This window comes from Plectrocnemia conspersa, unplaced genomic scaffold (genome assembly GCF_051122295.1).
Source record: "Plectrocnemia conspersa isolate PC_06_02 unplaced genomic scaffold, ASM5112229v1 ptg000013l, whole genome shotgun sequence".
Lineage (NCBI taxonomy): Eukaryota > Metazoa > Arthropoda > Insecta > Trichoptera > Polycentropodidae > Plectrocnemia > Plectrocnemia conspersa.
The window spans coordinates 4958468-4985974 of record NW_028277177.1 but is presented as its reverse complement, the minus strand read 5'-3'; the positions used below and the strand labels follow the sequence as shown (position 1 = coordinate 4985974).

Here is a 27507-nt window from a genome sequence, read left to right as displayed (position 1 = left end):
TTATTTCTGTTCGATATTTTAACTATCTGACGTCACCGAGGCACCTTACCAGGTGTGGTCAACTTCGAACCAGGACACAAGGCCAGGTCGTGACTGGTTTGGCCATGGTTTCGGCCTCCCTGCAAGCACTGGCTGGTGTCAGTGGTCAGATTTCAACTTTTAATTAATCTGACCCGAGAAGACGGTTCGATTAACGGAAGGCGATAAGCGATTTTTCATGTTTTAAAAACTCGTTTTTAATATGAATTTATTTATATGTGTATATATTTTTTCAATCGAAAAATTATGATTGGTGTATATGGCACATGTCTCTGGCGGCGATCTTCATAAATAAAATAATAATCTTTTTAATGCTAAGCCAGATTTTGGATATAAATCGAAATAAAACTCAACCTAAAACGTGCATTTGAAACAGTATATTACTAATTGATAATATATAGAATGCTACAAATGTTATTTAAGTAAGAGAGCAATAGTTTATATATTTTTTATCACAATAAGTAGGATGCAGTTATAGACGAAATGAGCACCAATAAATTGTACGATCGAAGTAAAACCAATTAAGTTTTTCTGGACTCGACTCAATTTGGGGTTAGCTCCATTTAATTTGAGCTCAAACTGAATTGACATATATCATGTTGAAGTTCCTACAAAATGTATTTTTCCAAACAAAACATAAAATAAATCGAAATTTTGGAACGTCCAAGAATATGAAGAGCGAGTAAACAAACAATGGCTTTGCAGAATTTTGAAAACCATAAACGTTAATTAGCATAACAAAAAGTAATTAGCCACACTAAGCACAAATATTGATGCTATTCGCAGATTTTGTCGATATTCGATAAGCGACCACAATGATTTCATTAATCGAGGACCACACGGAAGACGAACTTTTGTTTATTAAAGCTATTTTTACATTATCTGTGCTAATCTATTTATGATAAGTCCCGTTTTAGCTATAATTGCTTTTGGTTTGGTTCCTTTTAAGATTTGGTCGGCTATTACGGGCTTATTTTTATTTTTACGGTATTTGTACAAACTATTTGCAATACAACGATTATGGATGGTCCCGATATATTTAAGTGTGTATATATAATTATCATTATAATAATTAAAATTTAAAATATACAGTTTAAAAATGATAGAAGGCAGTGTTAAATACTTAAATTAATATATCAAATAAAGAAACTAAAATAACTGCAAAATATTTTTTGCCACAAAAAAAAATACATACTGATTTTAGCCGTATCAAATATTTTTTTTCTTAATCGGTTTTTTTTATCATTTTCTTTGACATTGTATTTGCAAACTGCTTTTAAATAAAATAAAATATGAAATGTTCTCTTTTTCATATATCATAGATTTTTTATTTTGGTACGATTCTATGAAAAAGTAATTAATTATTATTACTATGTTATAGCTTGACAGGCGTAAGCTCAATGCGTTACAACGGGGTAAATCTGTACCAATCAGGTAAGTCAATCAGACATAATGAATATCTACAAATAAGTATTAACCAACAGACTGAAAGTCTGGGAATCGGTGACATCTATATTATTATTTACAAATTATTATGTTTGTAAATAAATTTTATTTGTATTTATTTTTAAATTAGATAATCAGTTCCTATGCTATCTAAAAAACATTGAATTGGAAATCTCAATGTTGAAAAACCAGAAAAAAAATTATATTAAGGTGTTAATATTTCTAAGCAATTGCTGATAAAACAGGGAATATAAATCCCTGACAATGTTTTACACAGAATTAAACCATCTTAGTACGGACAAAAATAAAGATATAAAAATTGTTAAATTTATTTTATTACTGGTTATATTTTATTATCATCACAATAACATAATATTAAAATACAAAATATGCAAACTACATTATCTAGATAATAATTCCATTCCATTAACAAGATTAAACGTTCAAAAGAACTAATCTAGCAAAGAATTTTCGTCGAAACATCTCGAGATTAGAAAAAAATGTATATTTATCGTATAATTATGGATATAGGACCGTTATGTCATAATGTCTAAAATGCCTAAAAATTGAGAATTCGATTAGCATTAAAATGAATATTATGAGTCATCGATGTTAATTATACATCGCATTAAGATAAATCTAAAACATGTTCGTTTGATACAACAAGTTTATATTATTTATCAAGGAACCACTTGTCCTTATTATAAATATCAATTCAATTGTACTGTCAGTCATTGGGTGACACAATGATTAAGCAATTTCAAACGACTGATCAGTTCTGCGATCTTAACTCAAGTTCATTTTTTTAATAGGAAGCTATTAAAAAAATGTTTAATAGAACTTGAACTGCATAATATGACATTATATCAAGTACAGTTTATCAAATAATGTAAATTAATTGTCAACTATTTTATTTCCGGTAATATAATATATGCAAAAAAATACCTTTAGTACCGTAAAGTTTTTAAATAACTCACGTAGGCGTTTTTCTCCAAAAGCGTACGTGTTTAATCAAAACTTGTTATGTAAATTCTTAGACCGAAAATGATAGACCATAATATTATCGCTCATATAAAAAACATATATAAAATTTGAAAGACTGTTATTATCATTTTAATTACAAAATTGCCATTCGAAACTTATGTTTTATTATTTATGAAAAAATGTACAGTAAAAACTTTGTATAAATCAACACAACACATGATTATTTAACTCGATATATTCCTAATATTTTTAATAGATTATTTTTATTTTAAAGCAACTTTAGATCATTGAATTCATGGTTCGTATTTTTAAAAGTTTATATAATAAATTACATATTTTAAATAACTATTTTGCAATAAATAATAATATTTTTAAAATTGTTAAGCATTTAAGTCTGCTGAATTGTATTCTTAGAGCTTTTATGGTATATGATTTACAATTAATGTGTTGAATGTAACTATTTTTTTTTAATATAATTAATTAAAGAATCATCCATATTCGTATGTAACGAACGAAGTTAATCGCAAGTGAATTAAATAATAATTTTACTAATGGTTTTAAACTTTGCTATTTTTTCCACGAATTATATTTTAATATATTTATAAATGTGTGTATGTAAAAATACTAAAATCGTTTTATAAAAAAATACATTAAATGATTATTAAATACTATACTCTATTTGCGTTAACACAGTAAGTTCGAGAGCTATTCGTTTCATTGAAAGTTTGGGTATAAAGCACGCGATGCGAATGTACGTTCGATATACTTATCATACATAAATAAACTAATTCTAAAAACTAAAACAACCAGAGCAAAACTATACCCTCTTCTTTGCCGAAAAATGAATTAAATATGAAAAACAAATTACTTTTCTTTAGATCTGCAATTTCTTACGTACAGGGATAAATATATAATACTCATAAGTACCCAATAAAACTTCAGTCACAATAAAATATTTAGTTAAACATCACATAAAAATCTCCATGGCTTGTCCTCAGCTCGATGTTACACCGTGATTCAAAAATAGATACCCTAATTGAACACTTCGATAAATTAAACGTAAAACAACGCAAGAGAATTAAAACTCATAAATACGCATTAATAAAAAAATTATACAAGGTATAATTAAAGAGATACTAGTTAATATATATGGGGGGAAAAAATATATACATATAAAAATATATATATTGTTCAAGTTTTTACCGGATTTATTCAAAACGTTACTTAGCTTTTTCAGATGTGATGGTTTTCGTATCACGCCTTTTCTTACTCGCACCTAGTTTGTCGAAGTTTCGACAACCGATGTTGGGGTCATCATCTTGCGCGTAATTTTGACCTTTTCTCAGCCGCCGCAAAACCCTTGAGCTGCGTAATCCTTGACTCGATCTTGTGTTTATTATTTTTCCGTTTGTTTGTTACTAAGGGAGCAATAAGCGCATTTATTTTTCAATTGTTTTGTTTAAATTAATTTATAATCATATGAATTTTATTTATTCAAATTTAATTTAGTTTAATTTAAAACCGGTAACAAAGTATGCGAAATTTTTTTTACGTCGTCTCTTTTATTTAGTGCTATTTTTCTTTTAATTTCAATTTCAATTGCTACTCAATATTGTTTTACAATTGGGTTTTAATTTTGCCTAAAGTTTTTAATGATGATTTTTATTAAAAGTTCTGCTCGTTGCTCTATGAAATAAACAATAAAATTTGTTAAAAATGTAAGAAATTAAATTCAAAAACAGAAAGCGAAAATATGTTTAATAATATAAAATGACAAAAAATAAGGCTTATTCCGCATGAGGTATCCAGTAACAAACAAAATTTCCTTCAAGAAATTTTACGATTCACTGTCGTGACTTTCATCTGTCAAGAGTCGAGATTCATTAGACCGGACATGTATTACTTTTACCGCTACATCATGTTCGCCAACATTTATCACTTTCGCTAAGCTTCTGTGCACGAGCTTTTTATTTAGAAAATTTCGCTTTCGTCAAAGCCATATGTGATCTTGATTGAAGAAAAATTCCATAGTTATCAATAGCGTAAACAGTACACTTTCTATAAATACACGTAATTTATTTTTCTTCCTTGTAATTTAAAGATGCCTTGAGCTAAAAAATACAATATATAAAACAGCGTTAAGTGACCACACATTCGCTAAATACCAGTCAACTTGGGGACACTTCCGGTTAAGAAAAATTATCAATAATCATCGCTTAAATCTTGATAGTTAACCAAATTGCGTTCCAAGCGCTGAGAGCGATCTCGAGCAATGACGCTATAGCCGCAACAGTCAGAATAACGGATGCAATCGCGATTTTCTGGGTGAACGTTCTATAACCCGCAACATTGACAATTTATTGACACCAACACCTCAGCGATTTTAAAAGTTCTTCATTAATGTTGAGACGTTGAGAATTCAATGAATTGTATAGCAACCCTCTTAGCAAAAGGACACTAGGATACTAATATGATCCATTGTTACATTATTCATTGACCCTATAAACGATCCGTACTTCCTCTTATAGAAATATCTTAGAAACAGAAAGTACTTCGTTTCGTTGTGATTCTACATGGACAATAGATCCATAATCAAGGAAGTTAATTGATGTAAGGGAGCGATTCAGTTGCTACCCTGAAGCAATAAATCTGTAGTGATTAACTGTGCCTAATTGCCAAACCATCACCACACATACGCTAAACTACAAACTAGCGTATTGCCAATAAATTTGTAAAGTGACTCACGCTCCGCATAACAAAGCCGAGCATCTTCGACCATCGCAAACTTGGTGATGTGCATAATCTACATCTCTACTTGAACGTCCTCGACTGAAATAGTTTTGCTTAAAACGCTACTGCCTAATCTATAAGGTGATTCCGCCGGGCAAGGAGATCTATAAAATGTAAAAACGAATGCTGTATCAGTCAGTATGAACTACATCAAACTGAATTTTAAAAGCAAAGGTCTTCATCATCACCTTCGAGAGGCACAAGAAGCTTGTGAAAGTGTTGCACTAAAGGTCCACTAAAGCCTGCAGACAGGACTTACTGATATATGTGTGAAAAATTATATCAAACAACTCAACAGATACCAAAAGAAAGGCGACTAGTCTAAAGTTTTTGTTAAACAATCTATTATCAAAGTGACTATTCTTGATTTTTTTTATTCAATAATTTCAATATCTTGCAAATCAATCTTTTTCCCATATTGATTCTGATGTAATCCCATATATAGCCATATGTATTCATAGCACAATACATGCAGTGCCAGATGTGATTTTACTGCATTCAGTAGCATATTTAGCCTTATAAATATACATCATTTATGTTTTGATTCGATTGTAAAATTAATCAAAATAATATCAAATAAGCCTGACAACATTCAATTTTTCAAGATATATATAATGAACACTTATAATTAACATTATAAATGCAAAATTTCTGTCTGAACATATTGCTTGTTATACTCATCACTTTATGTATCATTTGAAAGTTATGAATCAACCGTAATTTAACTGAACGTCCTCGGCGTAGGCTATATATTGTGCACAAGCTCAACTTCGTGTAGCTGTAGACTAAGGCCAATGCTAGTTTATAGTATTAATGATTTCCATAGTTTTACAGTGTGTAATATATTTAAAGCAGTGTACATCATTTCAATAATATTGTATTAGATACATATAAAGCAATCTCAGTAAAACTATATGTAATTAATATAATTTATATAAATATATAATCAAAGAACTACCAATAAGTAACCTTTCCAATAGCTGATATAATTGTAGATGAAAGCTAAAAAATTATAAATTATATTTATATTTATTTATTCCTTTTTACATTAAATTTAATACAAAATAATATCAATTATTACATATTAGATCATGTTCTTTAAACCATCTCATTTTCCTCTGTACGTTGTATAACTGAAAGAGCTCACGAGTAATGGAATATGATACTTCTCCTCAGACGATTGACAATCAAAAGCGACCTACAACATAAGCCGTCATAAATATGTAATTATAGTATTGAATCAAATTTTTAAGTTTTACCTCAGCCGTTGGGAAGAAACAGTAGCTCTTCTTAGACTTGTAATAAGCACCTAAATCGAATATAAATTTGTACACCCCGCTAGTGAACTTATCGCTTGTTATAAATGAAGCAGCTCGTCCGTCCTCTCCTGTGACTCCTTCATTTATAAATTCCCAAGAATCATTGCCCGAAGACTTAAACAGAGTGACTTTCACACCAACAGCTGCACCACCGTGCACCGTATCCAGGACGTGGGTAGAGATTTTATTCTCGGCCATAGTGAACGATGACCTCAATCTATAATTTGCTCTAATAAATATTTATTACATTACTTTTTTATAACATTTAACATTATCTTTTTATGTATATACAAAATATATCTTTATTAATAGTTATATTAAGATAAACACTCATCTGAATGCAGACAAGATAACATATTTAACCTTTACAAGATTTATAGCTCCTACATACCATTTTTTTATTATAGTTTATTAATAATTCAGTGCAGTACTAACTAGTAAATTGTGTTGCACTTTTACTATACTATTAAATTTGATATTAGTCAATTAATTACATAATTTATTAGTTCATTATACCTTCATATCTGCTTTATGCATATAGATCCAATTATATAATAATTCAGTACTTTATCTTCTACACAAAAAAATTAAGTAAACAAGTTTTTTATAATACAATCTGACAAGTAAATTTGGTTACAATTTTATATATATTACTATTAACGAATCACTTCAATTAGTTAATTATAAATATAGAATGATTAAATCTATAATAAAAAACGTGTAAACCCATACATACGTCTGTTAGATTGAAGAATAAGAAGATGATTAAAAACTTGTTATCTTTGAAATTATATTAACCTTACTAGTGATGTTCGACTTTGTAACAATCTTACATTATTGTTACTAATATATATCTACTACTAGGATGTCTTGGATTATTCAGAACTAATCAAAAATAATACTATGAAGGTTATTAAAAGATAATTTAGACAAATTATATGTATTTTTATTGTAATACTATTTTATAGCAGAAAACTAAATTTGAGGCTAAATAAATTAATGAAGAAAGTAAAATCGGACTAGAATTGTAGACTAATAAATAGTATCAAACAGAAAATATTTCAATTAGAAAAGATTTCTCACTGCTGGGCCAATTAGAATAAGATGTTTTAATAAAATAAATTAGAGTTTTTAATAAAAATAAAATATAAGTTGAAGGGTATAACAAAAATATTGTTTATGCTCTGTTATAACTAAATGATTAAATGATGACAGGCCTCACCCTATCTCTAATGCTTCCAGTCTCTTCCAATTTTTTCACTACGTTGCGAATTGTTCGCTCAGTAGGACGATAAAATTTATTATAATCTTCCCGTAAATGTTGATACACAGCTCGTACAAAATTGTAATTTCTGTAGAACAATTTTAACGCGTTGAGCAATGGTTAAGCGATCCATTTCATAAATATGTTGTTGCAAATATGTTGATGCAAACTAATGTTTAACATTTTCAACACGCGCGATTATTGATAGCTTTCTCAAATTGGATCATCCTGTACTTACCTATTTTTTCAAATATTCCATTTTAGCGGATGGATAGTGACGGGTAGCAATTACACACAGTCGTATTTTTTTAATGATATATGATTTACAGTTTAGTAACATTTTAAAACCATGTGAGTAATCGGCGAACGATGCGCCGCCAGTCGTCATACCAAAGAATATCCTGCCCCCTCCACGTCAGTGTTACCAAAGTGCCGCTTAGTTTTGGCCATAAAAAATAAATAAATAGGCTCTAACACCGCTGATATTTTTTGCGCTTAAAATTGCAATATTATATCATAGAAGGAACTATGCTTTACATTGACCGAGAAACGACTATCGTGTGTGTACAAACTTGCAACTCTCTTCACCGTTAAAATATAGACCGATTCTAGTCGTTTCAAACACGATGTAAGGACATTAACCAATGCCTCTTAACCATAGGCAGGAACAGGGTGTTGCCATCATGCGCAGAAAGCACTACAGTATAGCTTAGAAAATATGAATAAGGGTAACTTTTTAAAGTACCAAATGAAAAAATTAATCTTGATGTTGAATCAGTAAACGTCAAATATTACGTAGACATCTTAGGTATGCAATAATCTTTTGAACCACTCCCATCTACATATATATGAGTAGAATTGTAGATTTACAATGTCCATTCTAATACCTGCTAAACGGAAAGGTCGTTTAAGCGACGCAAAAGTATGCGTCCTTCAGTCGTTTGAGGAATGCAGATCTTAAAAACATTGAGTTTTTGCTGATGATAATAAATCTTAGATCAATTTGCTCCAATTATGACCGCATAAGTGCATAGTTTATTGAATTATTTTATTATATTTTTATTTAAATGATAAATATAGATTATACATAATATTCTACTAATCAAATATGTGTATAGATAAATAATCAATAACTAAGTAAGAATACAGAAAGCTTTAAAGCGTATAAATCAGATAATGTATTGTTATTTACTTATTATTCGATTTAAGGAAAGTGGACATGAATCTAATCCTGAAATATTTTTATTTCTCAATCTATTGAACAAAAAATGTACAAAAGGACATTATTTTTTTCGTGTTCAAAACAATTTTTCTAATGCTGATAAATGAACGACAGAGTATGTGTTAAATTACAGTGGCTATCTTCAGCTACCCGGCTTATATCTATCTAAATAAAAACAGAGATAAGATTATACATGTATATATTTATTTTTTATTTTACAATCAATACACTAAAAAAATATACTTCTAATAAACTTAATATAACGTATAGAATTACATATGTATTTTGTATAAATAAAAATATTAATTTTCTATGCATCAGTTTAGGAACGACTCGTATGTTTTTGTATGGATCGTAAACTTTGGTTTTGTAGCCACATTAAAATGTATATTACAATTCATTTTCACACTCGTCATTGTTACTAATAAAAGTTTAATTTTTTTAAACTCATTATGAAATATTTGCAATAAATTAATAACACAAGAAAATATAGAAAATTAAATATATGCATTTTGGATATATGTTCCGAAAATATATAATCAAATTGATAAATGGAAAAATATATACGACTAGTTTCAATTCAGACAATTTTAAATTTGATTGCAATAATAAAGTTTGTTGTCAAATATATACATAAAAAATCAATATAAATTTATAAATAAATTAGATATCATTAAATAACATAAGTTTGTTCGGAGATGATTTATAATATCAAAATAGTTTCTATTAAATTTAAAACATTGGAATGTTGTTTTAATTTAGATTATCAGATTGTGCTGAAAAAATAGATGAAAATAGATTAAGCCTCCAGAAAAAAAAATCATCGCCAAAAAATATTTACATATTACATTTCATATAATTAAATCACATTTATATATCAATTGTTATTCACAACATAAAAAATGCAAATCTTTGCTGAAATAATCACAATGCATTTATAGTATAATATATATTTCATCAGCGTTTGCAACGCGAAAAATACGAATTTTATATCAAAAATCATTCTGTCATGGTGCCGTATTTGTTATTGTCGTTGTGGGCACAATTTACGTATGGAGTCGTAGTCTCCCTAGCACCTCCCCACGTGATAGCATTATTGAAGCTGTCCTTTAATCGTTCTAGGAACGTTTTATACTCTAAATCGGTGTACTGCTTTCCGAAATCAAAATCGGCTACTTCTATCGTATACCTGAAAAACAATAATAAAATTAATATAAGAAATATTTAAAAGTAGATATACAAAGTCCTGAAAATATTTATAATTTTACAACGCATTACGTGAGCTTAAAATCTATAGCATTCAATACCGGAATACTAGTACTGACTTTTTAAATGCTCTGGTTATTTTAAGAATATATTACTACCCACTCACAGTAACATCTCTGATCTTAATGACTCGTGCCTTGTGAGTGGTCAATTTACCATAAGCACATAGTCTATGAGTCACGCGCATAATAAAATACTAGCGATAAATTATTAATTTATCAAGAAAATTTGCTTTTTGCATAATATGAAATATTGCCATTTTATCTATTATGGATATTTTTTGTAAGTAACATTAGCATAAAAATGAAAAGATTGTATTCTACAAACCTCGATTTACTCTGTATATAATAAGCAACACCAAATACAACTAGAATAGCAGCCACCATACAAAACGAAACTGGCACTACGATGACTGACAATTGAGCTTGCTTCGTAACTATAAAATAAATGAGATTATATTAACAATCATAAATACCAATAAAACAAATTTAAAAACTACCTTTATAAATATGTATTGTGAGTGGTGAAACCATCTTTCCTAACTTATTAGAAATAATAACGACGACTGTCTGTATATCCATGCTAGGAAAATAGTGCTGTATTGGAAATTCGCACGAACTAGTCGTTGTGACATCATCGCACGTTTCATTTCCAGTGACGTTATACTGTCCTGTCTTATAATCTATACAATATGTAAACGGAGGCGTTCCTTTACATTTGACCTGCATTTGCAGCATTTCTCCATGCTGCAGCCAATTGGTGCCGCTGACACTCAAATTCGTCAACGGAACTGAAAGTAATAAAAAATATATTATTGCAATAAGCCATCGTACATTATTGGATATATATTTATATATAACACATTTACCTTGAACAATGACTTGTCTGTGAAAATAACCGTAAGTTTTATTCAAGTCGACTGGGATGACCGACTGATTTACGCAGACGTAAGGCATTTGTGGAGATCCAGAAAAAGGTATTATTTGTTCTTCTCCTATCTTTTTAACAATCGTTAAGAAAGTTGTAGATAAATCATTATTTAAATCACTTTCTTGTACAACTGGAGTATTAATTGATCTCGATTTTCGAACTGTATTAACTTTCGGATCAACTGTTGATGGTGGTAAAATTGTGGACGGATCGGAAGCCTTTTTCGGTGTAGTCGTGGATGGTTTGTCGGTGGTAGTAGTAGTAGTGGTTGTTGGGGTAGTCGGTTTTGAGGTAGTTGGTTTTGGAGTAGTTGTAGTAGTGGTAGTTGTTGTCGTTGTGGTGGTTGTAGTAGTTGTGGTAGTTGTCGTTGTAGTTGATGTGGTAGGAAGCGGAATCGGATCATAGGACACAACTACCCACGCTTCAATTTGATGAATCGAATTTTCCTCTTTGAAAGCGTTAGAAAACGAGTAGTTGGTTGAAAATCCATGATAGATGCAATCGACAAACCAATACGTATATACGGAGGTAGCGTTTTCAATTAAATACTGATAATCAGGATGCGAGAGTGAGATAGTATAATCGATCGGAGTATCGAGAGCCACGTATTGCGTGGTCATCACGGTTGCGTTTTGCCTTAAAGTTAAATCGCCGTTTAACAAATCTAAAAACATTATGTTGTATTGAATTTTAAATAAATAAATAGATTCGTAGATAATTAATATGGTACAAACTAGTTAAGTTGAAAAATTCTCTTCCTGAAGTCTCGGGAAACCAAAAGGCTATTGTCCATTTAGACAATTCTACCTGAACTTCGTACTGCCCAGGCTTGTAAATCGAATTGGGATAACTCAACGTCCAAAAGGCAGTTGTTGTATTTGTATACACCTGTTAAACAATAATAACTCTTTAACTCCTTACAAAAGTTTCTTACCCAATTATCCAATTATTGCTAAATATTGTTTGTAAGCACATCTAACATACAAAAGGTAAACAAATATCTGTTTTTGTGCGCAAAACAAATTAAAGTCATGATTTTACCAGGGATTCGAACCAGAACTGAACCGAAAACCAGAAAAAAACGTTATTTTTGTCAGAACGAAAACCAGATCTGAACCAAAAAAAATATAGATATTAGCAATTTAATATACAGTAAACCCCCTATAGCGAAGTTTCCTATAGCGTATGCGTCAATCCATCCTATAACGTTCGCTAGATGTATTTTGTGATAGGCAAAACCCCGCCGCGCTATAACATTCCAGGAATATTCATCACAATACAGTAAAAAAAATTTTTTTTAGCTATGGAAAAAATTATGATCAAGCAAATCAATGTATACGTTTTTTAATACAATTATGTATACACTTCAGGGGGTTTCAACCATTCTATTTTTTTTATAAAATTATTTAGTTATGTAATACACATGTATATATTACAAATCTAAAAAATATTAATGAATCATAAAATATATTTAGATATATGATTGATATAAGACACTATATCCAACATTCAAATTTTAGTTCATTTAAAATAAAACGTAATCTTTCTAAGCTTTGCAATTTTTTATTTCAAAATTTAAATGCAAAACTTATGTAAATATCATAATTTATTCAATACGATTGTTCCACAGAGCAATTTACTGAATTAAAAAAACAATTAGAAAAATGTCAAGCACCATATTATAAAATTCGAGAAGAAATGCAGAGAAAGACAATAAAGAAAATTAACATGTTATTAATGAAAGTTATGATGAAATTAAGGTATTAAAAAGGTCTCGATGGAACGTGATATTAGATAACACTGACAATAAATTAATTCATAATTACACAATTTAAGATGTTTAACTTTTTTCATTTGTACCATTATTGTTCGTTTTTAATATGATTAATAGGGTTTTATTAAAATCCTAAAATAAAACATACTGCAGAAAAAGTTTGATAATTTATATTTACTTTTTACTATTTATCCATTGTAGGCTTACGCATTTTAAAAAAATAACTCAAAAAACTTTTTCTCCCTGGCACTTGCAAAATCAAGGACATTCTTCGAGTGCGTGTCGCAATAAGAACAGGGCAAGTGCTCTTGTTTACAAACTAAAGATAAGTGCATTTAATACATAAAAATGGAAAAAAAGTTTTGATTTGCTGATTTCGTTAAATTCACAAAATACAGTTGAAAGAACCCAGCCTTAAATTTTGTATGGGTGCCTAGTCCCCTATAACATAGTATTCCTATAACGAAGTCCCAATCTCTACGCTATAGGGGGGTCGACTGTATATATTAAATTACTAGTACCAGAAGACTTTCAATACCACTACTCAAATATGCACAGCATTCGAAAAAAAATGATTTCTCTAAAAATTGAAAAGCTCGAATAAATAGATCGAATCAGTGTTCAGTTGATAATTTAAGAAATTTTTTAAGTAAACAATTGACAATAGAGACAAATAGATTCCCTATTTCTACAGATGTGGACATTGAATTAATATTAAATAATTTTAACCTTGTACAAAGAATAGACAGAAATAAACATATTTTAGAATTTTGAGTAAAATAAAAATACATATCCTCATTTATATAAAATTTAAATGGTAGTTTAATGAGTAATTAAATACTTGTACTTAGTCATTATAATAACGGTAAAAAAATAAGTCATTTAAAATCAATAATACTCGACTTATTTACGTTTAAAGCTTTGTAAAACTATTTGTCTATGCCAGGGTTTCCCAAACTTTTTCAGGGACGGAACACTTGGCAAATCTGAAAATTTTGGCGGAACACTTAACTTATTTTTTAGGCTAAATAATTCATAATAAAATAAAACATGTTATTAAAGAAATGTTATTAAATTTATTAAATAAACATAAAAATACAAATAAATAAAACTCCTAATGACTGATGATTTTGGGTTCTTAAATAACAATTTTTTTTATATCAGGCACAATTTTGGTTAGTTGTATTTTCATATCTGCCGTGGCGTGGAGTCTATTTCTATATTTTGTTTTTGTTGCAATATACTTAAAAAATCCCACTTCGCATAAATACGTCGTGGAAAACGGAAGTAAACAAACCAGAGCTTGTTTTGACACATTGGGGAACTCTTCAGCCAGACTCGCCCAGAAATCATTTAATGGCTGATATTTTTGTTTCAAATCAGAGTCATTAACTAAATTCTCATAATCCCTTAAGCCCACTGGTTTTACTGTCACGGAAAATGGATTCCGAACCCAGGAATCGTCCTTACTAGTTTTCGGAAAATATTCCGAAAGAGTTATTTTCAAGTAATATAGGTGTACTAAAAATACTTGTGAAACTTTTTTATCTACTTGAAAATTAAATTAATTTAAACATTCATATCCAAGACAGGAAAACAATCAAAATTATTAGAGTCAACCGATAAAATCTGAAATTGTAATTTTTTATCAAAAGATTCAATTTTATCTCTCATATTAAAAATTGTAATACTTTTTTCTTGTAATAAGTTAACATCATTTCACTTTGTAAAAATATCCGCCAGATATGCAGATGTATCAACCAGGAAGGATTTGTTAAAAAAATTATAAAATGATGTTGCAAATTATTTTGTGCTTTCAAGAAGACTAATAATTCATTTCGAAGTTCATAAAGTCTTAATAGTACTTTTCCTCTAGATAGCCATCTCACTTCAGTATGTAATAAAAGTGCTTCATGTTCACTGCCCATTTCATTGCACAAAATTTTAAATAATCTGGATTGAAGTGGTCTAGATTTTACATAGTTTATCATTTTCACGGCTACTTCATAACATTTTTTAAATTTGTGGAAATTTTTTTAGTCAACAGTGCATGCCTATGCAAAATACAGTGACTGCTAGTAGCATATGTAGTCACATAAATAAAATTCGTATAACAAGCACTAATATCGTGTGATTAATTAACAAAAAAAAAATTGTTTAAATACGAGCAAGTTTTAAAGTTAAAAAAACAGCACCGACTTATAAAACTTTTCCCTCCAGATTTTATACACATCAATGTTGAATATTTAACACATATTTTCAAGCTTTTCTATCAGATTTATGAACAATTTTTATGTATTAGCAAGACTAACAATTTTTTTAATCTACTCTAAATTTTTGTGAAATATCTATTTAGGCTCCGCGGAACACCTATTTTGGATCCGCGGAACACCAGTGTTCCGCGAAACATAGTTTGGGAAACCATGGTCTATGCTATAAATAAATAAGATTATACCTCGTGATAATGTTTGGGCATTGCATTGTCTGTCCAAATGAATCGAAAATCGCCAGTAGGTGGATCTTCGCCCACCGTCACCAACTGAGCCTTGAACGTTATATTAGCTCCCAATACAACAGGTCCATCATCATAAATTTGAATATATTGTAAAGAATAACCTGAAACATAGGTAAAAATTGACCAATGGAATTAAAGTATAAATATTTTTATTATTTTCTATTAATAAAATAAAACATGATAAATAAAATATACATAGTTTGATTATCCAGAAGCTAGACATTTTTTTAAATAGCTTAATTTGTTCGAAAGACTCATTTTTATTTTCATAATTAAAAACATTTGTTCACATGTATATATGTACTTGCAAACATTGTTTATACATATGACAAGCAAATTGTGTAATGGTTAAAAAACAATTAGCTGATAAATCTGAGTGAAATTTGATCAAATCAACATTTATGATTTAGACAAAAAAAAGAGTATATTTTTTTTTAATATTAAATAGAATTAGCTTGTGAACATAAAATCAGGTACAATATTTTTTTTAAATATGACTATTAATCGCCTTGTAAAATCAAAATATTTATATAAGTATATAGGTATGAGAGCCAGATACAACCTAACGCAGGTCACATTTAGCCCATGGGCTATTAGATATCACGTGTATATTTGCATTTGCACTACTCACATAAGATATAAAATAAGAAAAAGTAAGTCGAACTACACCGCGGTTTATGTTTTAGTTACAAGTTATTAGATCTTTACTGCAATGGAACAAATATGACAATGACATTTGTCAATCAGAGGCACTCACCCAATCGAATCGCGGACGCAAAGCAAAGAAACGATAATAATCCGGCCAGCGAAGCCATGATGGGTTTAGATCATGCTAAGATACTGCAAAATAAACGTGAACGACTTTACGACTGTCACCGATCCAACCTGCGTCTTACAAACGTCACAGCGAGGACATAATAGATGTCATAACATCTAAAAATCTGACCATTGATTTTAAATATAATATTTTTTAAATAATAAATTGAACCGTTTAAAAGCAAAATTAATTAATATTTTATTTTTTTATTTTATTATAAAAAAAACTATTATTTTTTAAGTACATTTAAATTCATAGTAGAATATATTCTTAAATAAATAAATATCATAATCTATGTAAATTGCTTTTTTATACCTGTGTAAACAACAACAATATTCTTGAAGTTCTAAATTAAAATAATTTAAGTGCCGCGTAGTATTTGTAATAAAGGTAAAATCATCAATATAGTTTTAAAATAACAAATATAGATATCTAGCAATAAATTTAATTAGCAGAGTATGAAGTAAATTAAAAAGTATTAATTGAATAAGATAATATGACATACATTTCTTATCAAATCATTCGCTGCTATACAAAAAGATGATCAAACATTAGTTTCCGAACTTTTTTTAAAAAAAAATCTGGCTATATCTCGATTATAACTTCATGGATGTTGGATTTTAAGTGCTCGGAAGTTTTGAGTTTGTTTTAAATTATACGACCTGAAAACTTTTCACACAAAAAAATCCGACGTTGCACACGACGTGTATGTTACCTTGCGCCGTTGCTGAAATCACACTTCATCAATATCTTCGCATAGATCAAGAGACGTCGTGCCAAAAATAATAACGCTTACCATTGATTGTTATTGTCCAACCTTCATCGTTTTCAAAAATGTAATGCCCAATAGCGCCGCCTGAGTAAAATGTGCACCAAACAGTCTCTTGTTGGGCATGTAATGCTTTTTCGTGAATCACATAAGAGTGTTCTTTGCCGCATATACGGCAATTTTGCTTATTAACATACCCAGAAACGCATAAATGTTCCTCGTAAGAGAAAAAGATATTCTTTAAAAAAAACGCCAACGAATCGACAATTCCGGGTCTTCGGCCACAATTTTACTTATAGTAGCAATATTCTCTGCTGTACAAGCGCCACGATGTTGCACAGGTCTTAACCTATCTTCAACGCTTCCAAAGTTTCAGCCAAATTTTACGGCCCTGCTACCAATATAAGAAACTTAAATTGGATCACTTTGCATTAAGGTTTTTAATTGTAAAAAATTAAAAGTCAATATTTAAATAATCAGTCAGACGCAAAAACTAATAAAAAAGTTGTAAAATTTTTTATAAATATCGGACATGGCCGAGCGAACGAACAAAGGGGCGGCATGTTGCACGCTGACAACACCGTCCGCGGCGATGACAGATGGCGACGCTGTTCGACAGCCCGTGGCTGGGCAGCCGGCTGCAACGAGCCGCGGGCTCCGCGGGCCGTTGCGACTGCGTCTCGTACTCCTACCTAGGCCTGTCGCTGATGCTGTTCGCGTTCGGCACCACCGTCACCGTGCTGGCACTAGGCGACGCCGACGGCCGTCTTTTCAGCAAGCTCGGTCACATGTGGCTCGTGGGGCCCGTATTCATTTGCTCGGGCATGATGATAGCGGTCAAGAGCATGCTCTACCTGCGCCGCCGTAGCGTCATACAAATGCTGCTACACCAGCGAGCCGTCTTTCAGGTAACTTTCATTCCTTTCTCGTACACTTTCCTTTTCTCTTTATTGTTACATCTTTACTATACTGTTATTGATTCGTCAGACATATCCCATCTTTAAGATTGGCTTTAGAAATAAATCACAACATAATTTTTAAATTAAAGAAAGAAACCAAAATTGATGAATTGGACGTAAATATAATTAAAGAAACATGGCAAATACTTGAAACTTAATTACATTATATAGTAAAGAAAGCGCTTTCTCTGTTATTCCTATACCTAAAATAAAAAAATTCACAGACTGCATTACAAGTATTGATAAATGATTGTTTGTTGGTCAAGGATATAAACAAAATTATTGGAGCCGTTTTCTTCGATTTCAAGAGAGCTTTAGAAACAATAGACAAGGGTATATTGTTAAAAAAATTAGAGATTATAGGTATACTTGAAATAGTTTTAAGATCGTTTGATAATTATTTATAAAAGAGAAAGCGTAAGGTTAAAATATATTTAGCTTATTCCAAAAAGAAAATAATAACTCAGTGTATCGCACCAGCTAATTACATTTTTACTTATCTACTGAATAAGAGGAAGGCAGATAATCAGAAAATAACACAGAATACTTCTCCAAATATGATATATACCACTCAAACAAAACATATTAAATAATGGTTATTAGAAATGCAACAATAGATAACATAGGCCCTTCTCCGTAATTTAGCAGGTGTAAAATCCGTTGTATAAATGTCGCTATTTTTACACGGTCCATTAGACTTACGTGAATAAGTTTTTATAAATGGTAGTACAAATTCAATTTACGACCCCGTCAGCTCCAATAAGTCGAGACAAAGCTAAATGAGAGAAAGAGGATCATTCCCTTTACAATGATAGTGATATTGTGTATAATAAGTATTACTCTGTGCTAAAAGAAATTAATTTACCAAACAATCAGATCTTGATAACCATGCAGACTTTAATCTTTGAAATTGTCTTAAGATGACTGGCGATTATATAAATCACATATACAATATCTGTTAGTGTTCCTTCACATTTAAATTAAACGTGATAAGAGAACCCCCAGAAGTAGACATTGCCACAAATATTCGTAAACAAAGATATAGGATATTTTACAAGATAACAAACAATCATTGTGGTCAATGTTTCTATAACCGTTTGTCACGTCTAAATAATATATTTATCCTTATTCAAACGTCGCTAAGAAATTATATGCCATTTTCACGCTAGATAGATACTTTTGTTTTTTTTTAATTTTAATGTCAATAATGTTCATGTTATTGTCAGCTGATTAAACAATTCTTAACCACATTAATGCAAGCTTTATATTATATTTCGGTTTTCCCCAGTACACATGTATTTTGGATGTGTTTCATGCAACAAGATACTACCTCTTCCGAACCTCTAGATTACAGTTTTCTCCCATTAATACATATTTACATTGTCTTTTCGCTTATAGTATGCAACATAAACTGATAACTTGGGATAAAGAAGTGCCTTTTGTAGATCATATGAGAACACAAAATATTTATCGGGGTTTATTGAGACAAAGTTTTGATCTTTTAAAGATTTTCTAGCTAGCTCTGCATTTCTTATATGGATACTATGTCTGAAGTAAATTTAATCTTCATATATAGCTCATCACACTTTTGGCAGGTATCTTTTTGTGCTTGATGAAAAATTAAATCAAAATTTTCCATAAAAAAGAACTACATATTTGCTCGCTGAGAAATGTATTGTTTTCTTTACATTTTTTGACATACGAATTACACATTTTTCTTAAATTCGATTCAGACCCCCCAATAACACGGTAAATTGGGAATGTGCTATTTAGGGTGCGTGTAGTTGGGGAACTAGAAAAGACTCATACAATTTTTTGCAATACGTGCTTACGAATAAGGCTTGTGTGGTGAGAAAGTAAAGGACATCCAAACAGCACGTCCCCAATTTACCGTGTTATTGGGGAGTCTACTGTATATAACAATATAGTTAAATCTTTTTCTCCTTAAAGTGGTTGTCATTTTTTCGCGCAACTGAAATTTTTCATCTCCATTTGTTTTTAAAAACGCCATACATCATATTGCTTTTTTGGGTTTAATATGCAGTATTAAATGACCCTAAAACATAGAATCAACCACAATTTTCGCTTATGGGAAATTTGTCGAGGAATTGCAAATGCTTTACAAGTATATAGTGGAAAGGCAGACTTACTTCTTACCGGATGATGTTAGTGCTAATTGCTGTCTAAATTTGAAATGTGCGTATTTTATTCCCATTTGCTTTCAGCGTTCATATCTATACTTCTAATTTGAGGGATTAAGTTGTTCAGAGCGTTGCTGTAAAAAATATAATTATGTACATCAAATCTTATGAAAATGAAGGCCTTATTATAAAATATTGGCTTTAGCTCAGTTATCTTGTGTTTATTTTACATTTAACAGCTATGTTGTGAGAATTGTTTTAAACGAATTTAAATTATAGTAATGCTTTTAATATAATATAAATATGTTTATAGAACTTGTTATTTACGTGGCTTCATTTACATCCTTTGTTCTCAATATTTGTTTGACTTCAGTCTCATTTACCTCTTTGAGCTCATCAATTGAGTCTTCGTTTGGTCAACGACCTTAATCAACCAATCTTGTTGTGGAATTTCATTTATTACTTAATTTAATATTCAAAACATGCGGGGATTTGCAATCAATAGTATTTTATATATATAAAAGTGGTTCTTGTTATGCGAATAGCACATTTATTCAAGGCTATATTTACATTTGCCTTCAATTGTGAAGAGATGAGAATGATCTTGGTTTGTTTAATGACAGTCCTTGTATTCCTTTACATTTTTATGTATATAACATCCGTTAAAATAATATCTTGATAGATATGATATCATTAAAATTGTTACGTTAATAAGGAGGTCACCAAACAACTTTAATTTGTACGATGAGGCCACTCTTACTCGTGAACCTTGACATTTAAAATTTTTGTGTTTTGTAAATGCCAACATTTCCAATATAATCTTAGATATGATCCTTTTATTTTTTATAAACATACATAATATATTTTTTATTTACCCTTTTTTAATGATTGTTTATTTCCCAAGACAAAGAAATGTCTATTGAATGTATTCTGAGTGTTTTCCACATGTTTATCTAATATTCATTAAGTATTCAAATCATACGCATACACAATGATAAATAAAGATGCACATGTGATTCCAAGGTTGTCTTTGTGGTTAGATGTATATTTATTTACTTATGAGGTTATTGTCAATTTTGCCTTTGACCAAAAAAATATGAGTATATTTTTACAATAAAAATTGCCATAATGTATTTTTAATTGTATGACAACAATATTTCGCTTAATTTTAAGCAATTTTTAACAAGAGTACTTTTAAATAAATAATTAATAATTATAAATGGGATCTAGCTAACAGGGAATTATTTTAAGAGATATATATATTTTAATAAATACTTTGTTCCATAAAATGAATTGTTTGTGAATTACATTAATAATAAATGAACATTAAATAAATATATCTGTGTTCGATACAAAATATTAAATTGAGCAACATTTTATTTATATTGTGCATTAAAATATCTTTATTCAATAAAAAATATTACATTGAGCAATATTTTATGTTCAAACCCAATCTAGTTTTAGAACTTTTATTAGGTTAGGTTTGGGTTTGAACAGTAATTTAACGTTTCGCAACTGTTACATTGAAGTTATGTTTTCAAAAGTGTGAATATAATTTTTGTAACTAGGCCAGTTAAAATATATTAAAAAATGGTCATTATCAGTGAAACTGTATTTATTCACTACACGGATGATCCGGTACACATACATAGGTTTGGAATATTTTGGCAATTGTGTAAACCACACCAACGCTAATGTACAACTTATTTATTTTAATGCACATATTTTTAAAATGGTTACAATAAAGGCGCATTTATTTTATATATTGCCCATTTAAAATGTCATCATTATAAACTGCTGGTCGAATTCGACAAAATAATTGATTTTGGTGGCTGTTTTGCGCTACGCGTTCATAAATGCCTGCTTGACGCTCATAATCTCAAGCTTTCTTCTCAAATCCTTGCTTTTTGTGTTAACTTAATAGTCTAGGCATTTTAACAAATATGAAATATGTATCTGATACAATAAGATTCAATGTCGGCCATCGTGTTTCGTACATTTTAAAATATTATTTTTAGATATGGTTGCTAATTAATACCTGTATCTAATTTTCATCATTTCCTCTGTTGAATTTTTTAGTTGAATACTGTGTACCACTAGCTTTTTTAAATTATATTCCTGTAATACTACAAAAATTCGTCAAAATTGGTTGCATACAAGTATAAATTAATTTAAAATATGTTCAGAACATGAGACTTGCGCTGATATTGGATGCTGTTACTTTTTCTATAAATCCAGGATTCATCTATATACATAAGCCAGAAATGATAAAAATGTAGGTTAATCATATGTACCGTTTTGAACAGTATTAATGTATTTTACTTTATCCAGGCTATCCCGTCGTTTTAGTAAAAAAAATTGTCCTGTTTTATTGGCAGTTATTTTCTTTTAATAAAATACATTTTTTAATATCTCGCTATCAAGTAAACTACGTCTTTTTAAATTAAAATATTTATTTTATTAATACATAATATTTAAATTTGTGCTTTATTATATTAATTGATTTACAATTATTATTATGGGGACCGAAAAGTAATCAAAATTTTTGTTTGGTTGCAGAAATCATTTATTTACAAGATCATATTAAATACTAATTTAAAAAATAATTTCCATCATTATCAATGACCTTTTGACAATGTGTAGGCAAATTTTCAATTCTCTTTTTGTAAAACTCTTGGTTTTTCATTAAAAAAAATTTCACCTCGTCAACATTTTAAATGTTTTTTACCATAACGAATATTCTATTGACCTAAATAGATGGTAATCGGACAGTGCGAGATCTGGTGAATATGGAGGATGGGGTAAAACTTCCAACTCAAGCTCCCTTATTTTTTCTTGAGTCAATTCTGCAGCGTGAAGCATCGTGTTGCCATAATGCAAAATTCTTATTGACCAAAACAGATCGTTTCTTTAACAAGTCGTGTTTCAATCGTTTGAGTTGTTCACAATACACAATCTCTGTAACTATCGATATTATTTACTTTTAGCTCCTCTAGTCTCTGTGTTTTTCTCTTAACAAATTAGAGCTGATGGGGCGTAACATGGATTTACAAAAATTCCATTCTCGTCCCAAAATACCCTGAAAAAAATATGTCTAATTTAGCTTTAAAAATGGCCTCAATTTCGCCACTTGAAAAAATGTTTATAGTGTATCTAAATCTAATATGGAGACATATAATTTTATATGTATGTGGCCCACTGAGTTATGATGCATTTTCAAAGTGGCCCGCATGATCATTTGGGTTGGCCACCCCTGTACTAATGAACAGTGCATATATGTAAGTGTATTACTTCCTACATTAAATTGTAAAAAATATATTTTTTATTTTTATTTTAGAATATTGCGGCTGCTCAGGCTGAACAAGCACTAGCTGAGGGTCAGGTAGCGAGAACGGCTTCAACCTCAACATTGCCTCCGTCCTACGAAGCCTTAATAGTTTGTGAACCATCTGTTATATCGCCGCAGCAAACAAGCAGCTCGGAATTGCCTCCACCTTCGTACGAAGAAGCCATGTTTTTAATGGGCGATGAGAAGATCACGAGCATACTCGAAATAAGAAACGAGACCATATCGAAAGAGTCCAACTTAAATATTGACGGTTGTCAGAATCTCAACGGCTTGAAGCCTTGAAGCGAACCAGCATTTTATTATTTAACTATGTATATTACGTGCCTATATGATATATGTGTACATATTATAAAGGACGAAATTTTTGTGATCATGGTTATTCTCAAAATTAGCTAATCACTTCCATATACGTTTATTTTTTATTAAAATTGTGATTTATATATTTATTGAAACGGTCTATATAATTTTATACTTTAAAGTATTAGGTTTAAGTAAGTGGAATTATAAAGGTACACAATATGACAAGAAAATTCCTAGACTGATTTATTAAAAATTAATAGATACAAAAAGTCCAGTGAGTCGATCAACAAGCTTTAAAAAGTGACGGAAAACATGACGAAAAATCTAGTCTTTTTATGTACAATACATTGAAGTAAAATAAAAGTTATGTGTACCCAGTCTAACGACTCTCTTGCCATATTGTGTATATAAATTTATTTTAACCAATATACATATATGAATTACAAATTTGGGTTACGAGAAATTATTGCAATTGCTGTTAATGTGTGTGACCAAACTGATATATATTTTTTGACATTTTATATATGTATATGCATGTATACACCAACGTGACTTATTTATGGCTAAGTGCAAAAAAATTACGTCCAGCGACATAGAACATTAATAAAAATAATTTCGAACTTAAAAAATAATATTGAAACTGTACTTTATTTTTTTTTCGTAAAGACTGACTTTTATATGATATTAAAACTAATAGTAATTGTGATATTCCAATGTAACTCTTACCAATAACATAATTTTAATATAGTTTTGAGCAAAGATGCGTTGATTTAATTAATGCCAGTGGTGTTTATATTTTTATTTTATTTTTTCTTTAAGCTCCCACTATCAATCATGATAAAATTTTATATCTTGTTCCTCTGAGCTAAATGTTAGATAATTGATAAACGAAAGGTGCTCGTTAGAATATAAAATGAATCTTTATTTTGTAAACGACAGCTTGAATCACTGCTTAAAGGTGTCGATCAAATCTGTTCGGTTGCAGTATAAAGATTGGTGCTCAACTTACTCTAATTAATCCAGAATAATAAAAATATATTTTTCACTCATAAGTCGTAAAACATATATATTTTTATACTTGTATAATATTTTTCATATAGTGTCATGAAAAGGTTGACAAAGAACGTTAGTTTTTCAGATAGCATTTAGTTAGCATTTATTTTATTTTCATATATGTAATATAACAATTTGTATAGTGTATTTACGTTTATTTTATATATTTGTGAATTGTGTATTTCCATTTTTTTTATATATATATTTTATTTGTGTATATTATGATATGTTTTAACGCTTGTACATTAAATGTATTTTGGTTGAGGTAGTATTATAACCGTTTTTATATGATTTTATTATGTATGTACCTATCTGTAATGCTTATGCCTTATTGGTGTTTATACACTTTTGTACTACTACTTCATTTTAGACGACATGAGACTTGTTCGGTGTAGCACTGATTTCGGTCAAATAGATTGGTCAGTGGGAAGATAATACTGAAAAGCTTTCTCTTCACTGGTCGACCAATTTGGTGGAAAATAGTACTATGTGGACATGTATCAGAATCGTATTTGAGATCTGTAGTTGCCATTCCCAAGGCCCATGCAATATTTTTTAATAAACTTTTACAATTAAATTAACGGATTATTATTACTTCCATTAAACTCAAACAATTCGATTATAAATACTAATGATTTTTTGGTTTCGGCCGAAATTAGACATTTCGAAGTTTGTGACGTAATAAACAAAATCAATAAAATAACCACAAAATCATAAGTGCAATGTCATAACTAACAGCCTTAATTTGATCTGTCAGGACCCTACCTTGACTACCACTAAGAAGCTAATTTGATAAAACAGTTAAAAATTAGACACTGCTGAGATAGGTAGCTTTAGACTATCGACTTCGCTGCTATTAGCTGTGTGGTACATATTCGCTGACGGAAAATATTGGGTATGTTACAGAAGTGTTTTAGGTACATAATTTAAAACGCAGTGAAAAAACAAATACATATATTTATTCTAGTAGCAATATACCTGCACTTTACTAAGATATATGCTGGTAATGTATTTTCTTAAACATTCCGCTATTTACGACATTAGATATAAAAATTCAGAAAACACAACACGCCGTCGATGAAATGAAGAAATCACACTTTCTTTCGTAAAAATATCTTCATAAAATATTTTGCATCCATGGTTAAAGACCAAATACTTGAATACTAATGAAATTGACATTGATAAGAACACAATATAAGATATTTTGTAAAAGTATGCATTCAACATCCTCACACCATTCAGAAAGCTGCTTCTAATTTATGGATATATTATGATAATTACTACAACAATTGAAGAGTGGTTATCTGATAGAAATAAATGAATTTCAGGACCACCGAGGGTAAAATTGGACCCCATGCTTATTGTTCCTTCGCCCCCCACCCAACCTAAATATTTTAGCGGATGGAGCGTAACGGGTGGCAATCAGACACAGATTGGGCCGCTGCAGTAGTATTTTATTGAAAGTATATAAGAGTTTACATGTTTATTATTGAAATATATGTAAATGAACGGTGGATGAGGCACCACCGACCGTTTGCTTCTCGTCGAGGTCCGCCAAAAGAACGTGTTGCCCTTTGCGCCGTCGCATCAGTGTTACCAGAGTGCCGCCTAGTTTTGACCATAAAAAAATACGGGCCCACACAGTATAATATTTAAAGACGTGTTGCGCAAATATTTGTTTTCTAGTATAATCGAAAATAAAAACCAAAAAATGTAAATGAAAAATATTTCATCTTTTTTTCACTGACCCATGTATAATTGTAAAAAGCCATAAACTAATAGATAAAAAATGGAGATTCGGCATTTAGAAACTCTGGAAATATTTATTTTATTCATAAAAAAATTGTATGAATAAAATAAATATTTATTAATTTTTCCACTTTACAAAAAAATATCCAAGCCCCGATTATCTACATTAGCTAATAGCTCCTCCCCCCCCCCCCTCTCGTCAGGCTTTGATAGAGCTGACTGGTAATATTGAGGCTAACTGATAAGTATCAGCTAGAATTCTATCTCCGCAGCGGCTTAGCGTCGACGCCTCGTCATCCGATGTTTCTCTTTATGAATAAATATCTGCAACTGCTAACCTGTGCAACATTCGATAAATAAAAAGCTATATAGCAACATGGTGTTTTTTATCATTTAACTCCATTAAAACTGTTCGGCAAGAATCTGAAAAGCATTATTTTTTAGGTCAATAATAACCTCGTAGTATGGAATTTTTGCCCAAAAATGTTTCAAAATCCATTTCTTTTTATATTATCTTTTCAATATAATTATATATCAAGGAACAAAGAAAAATATTTTAAAATCTATATTTTTCACAGACGTGTAAAAAAGCTTATTTTTATAAAAAGAGAGGTACTGTAACCATAAAATCATATAAAATAAAGTCGTTGGAGATATGGCATGTGTTTCTATTAGCAGAAAAACCAGTTATTTACTTTGGTTTAAGGTCAAACAATAAATTCTTAGTAGGTAATAAAAACCAGGGCTTATAACCGTTATTTTTTTTAATTTCGATTCAATTAAAAAAATATAATGGTTGGATTCCAGTTTTCGGTTTAACT

General features: G+C 29.9%; 3 protein-coding genes across 4 annotated transcripts; 1 reads left to right on the top strand and 2 right to left on the bottom strand.

Annotated features, from left to right (window-relative positions):
* Positions 1–6269: 6269 nt before the first annotated feature.
* On the bottom strand, positions 6270–7403 carry LOC148227114 (5-hydroxyisourate hydrolase). Of its 2 annotated transcripts, none has more exons than XM_088202267.1 (3): positions 7315–7403; positions 6519–6807; positions 6270–6457 (listed from the first exon to the last, which is right to left on the bottom strand). In XM_088202267.1, exons 2-3 carry the CDS (start codon positions 6774–6776, stop codon positions 6368–6370), a joined length of 348 nt encoding a protein of 115 aa, XP_088058393.1. In that variant the 5' UTR covers positions 6777–6807; positions 7315–7403; the 3' UTR covers positions 6270–6367. The 2 variants fall into 2 exon arrangements, with proteins under 2 accessions (XP_088058393.1, XP_088058394.1); XM_088202268.1 differs by having other exon boundaries at positions 6519–6795; positions 7315–7399.
* A 1843-nt stretch (positions 7404–9246) lies between these two features.
* On the bottom strand, positions 9247–16480 carry LOC148227113 (uncharacterized). The gene is made up of 7 exons (XM_088202566.1): positions 16307–16480; positions 15490–15650; positions 11995–12148; positions 11199–11924; positions 10830–11120; positions 10658–10766; positions 9247–10253 (listed from the first exon to the last, which is right to left on the bottom strand). The coding sequence occupies exons 1-7, from the start codon at positions 16362–16364 to the stop codon at positions 10064–10066; spliced, it is 1689 nt and encodes a 562-aa protein (XP_088058692.1). The 5' UTR covers positions 16365–16480; the 3' UTR covers positions 9247–10063.
* A 1228-nt stretch (positions 16481–17708) lies between these two features.
* LOC148227112 (uncharacterized) lies at positions 17709–25514 on the top strand. The gene is made up of 2 exons (XM_088202507.1): positions 17709–18043; positions 23573–25514. The coding sequence occupies exons 1-2, from the start codon at positions 17735–17737 to the stop codon at positions 23864–23866; spliced, it is 603 nt and encodes a 200-aa protein (XP_088058633.1). The 5' UTR covers positions 17709–17734; the 3' UTR covers positions 23867–25514.
* The last annotated feature ends 1993 nt before the right edge of the window (positions 25515–27507 follow it).

What these genes read in the sequence shown, in the direction of transcription:
- LOC148227114 (XM_088202267.1), bottom strand. Translation starts at nt 6,776, where the DNA reads ATGGCCGAGAATAAAATCTCTACCCACGTCCTGGATACGGTGCACGGT. An exon ending in GTTTCTTCCCAACGGCTGAG is followed by an intron (nt 6,458 to 6,518) that starts GTAAAACTTAAA and finishes CTTATGTTGTAG; the next exon opens with GTCGCTTTTGATTGTCAATC.
- LOC148227113 (XM_088202566.1), bottom strand. Translation starts at nt 16,364, where the DNA reads ATGGCTTCGCTGGCCGGATTATTATCGTTTCTTTGCTTTGCGTCCGCG. An exon ending in CAGACAAGTCATTGTTCAAG is followed by an intron (nt 11,121 to 11,198) that starts GTAAATGTGTTA and finishes TATTACTTTCAG; the next exon opens with TTCCGTTGACGAATTTGAGT. An exon ending in CACAATACATATTTATAAAG is followed by an intron (nt 10,767 to 10,829) that starts GTAGTTTTTAAA and finishes TTTATTTTATAG; the next exon opens with TTACGAAGCAAGCTCAATTG.
- LOC148227112 (XM_088202507.1), top strand. Translation starts at nt 17,735, where the DNA reads ATGGCGACGCTGTTCGACAGCCCGTGGCTGGGCAGCCGGCTGCAACGA. An exon ending in ACCAGCGAGCCGTCTTTCAG is followed by an intron (nt 18,044 to 23,572) that starts GTAACTTTCATT and finishes TTTTTATTTTAG; the next exon opens with AATATTGCGGCTGCTCAGGC.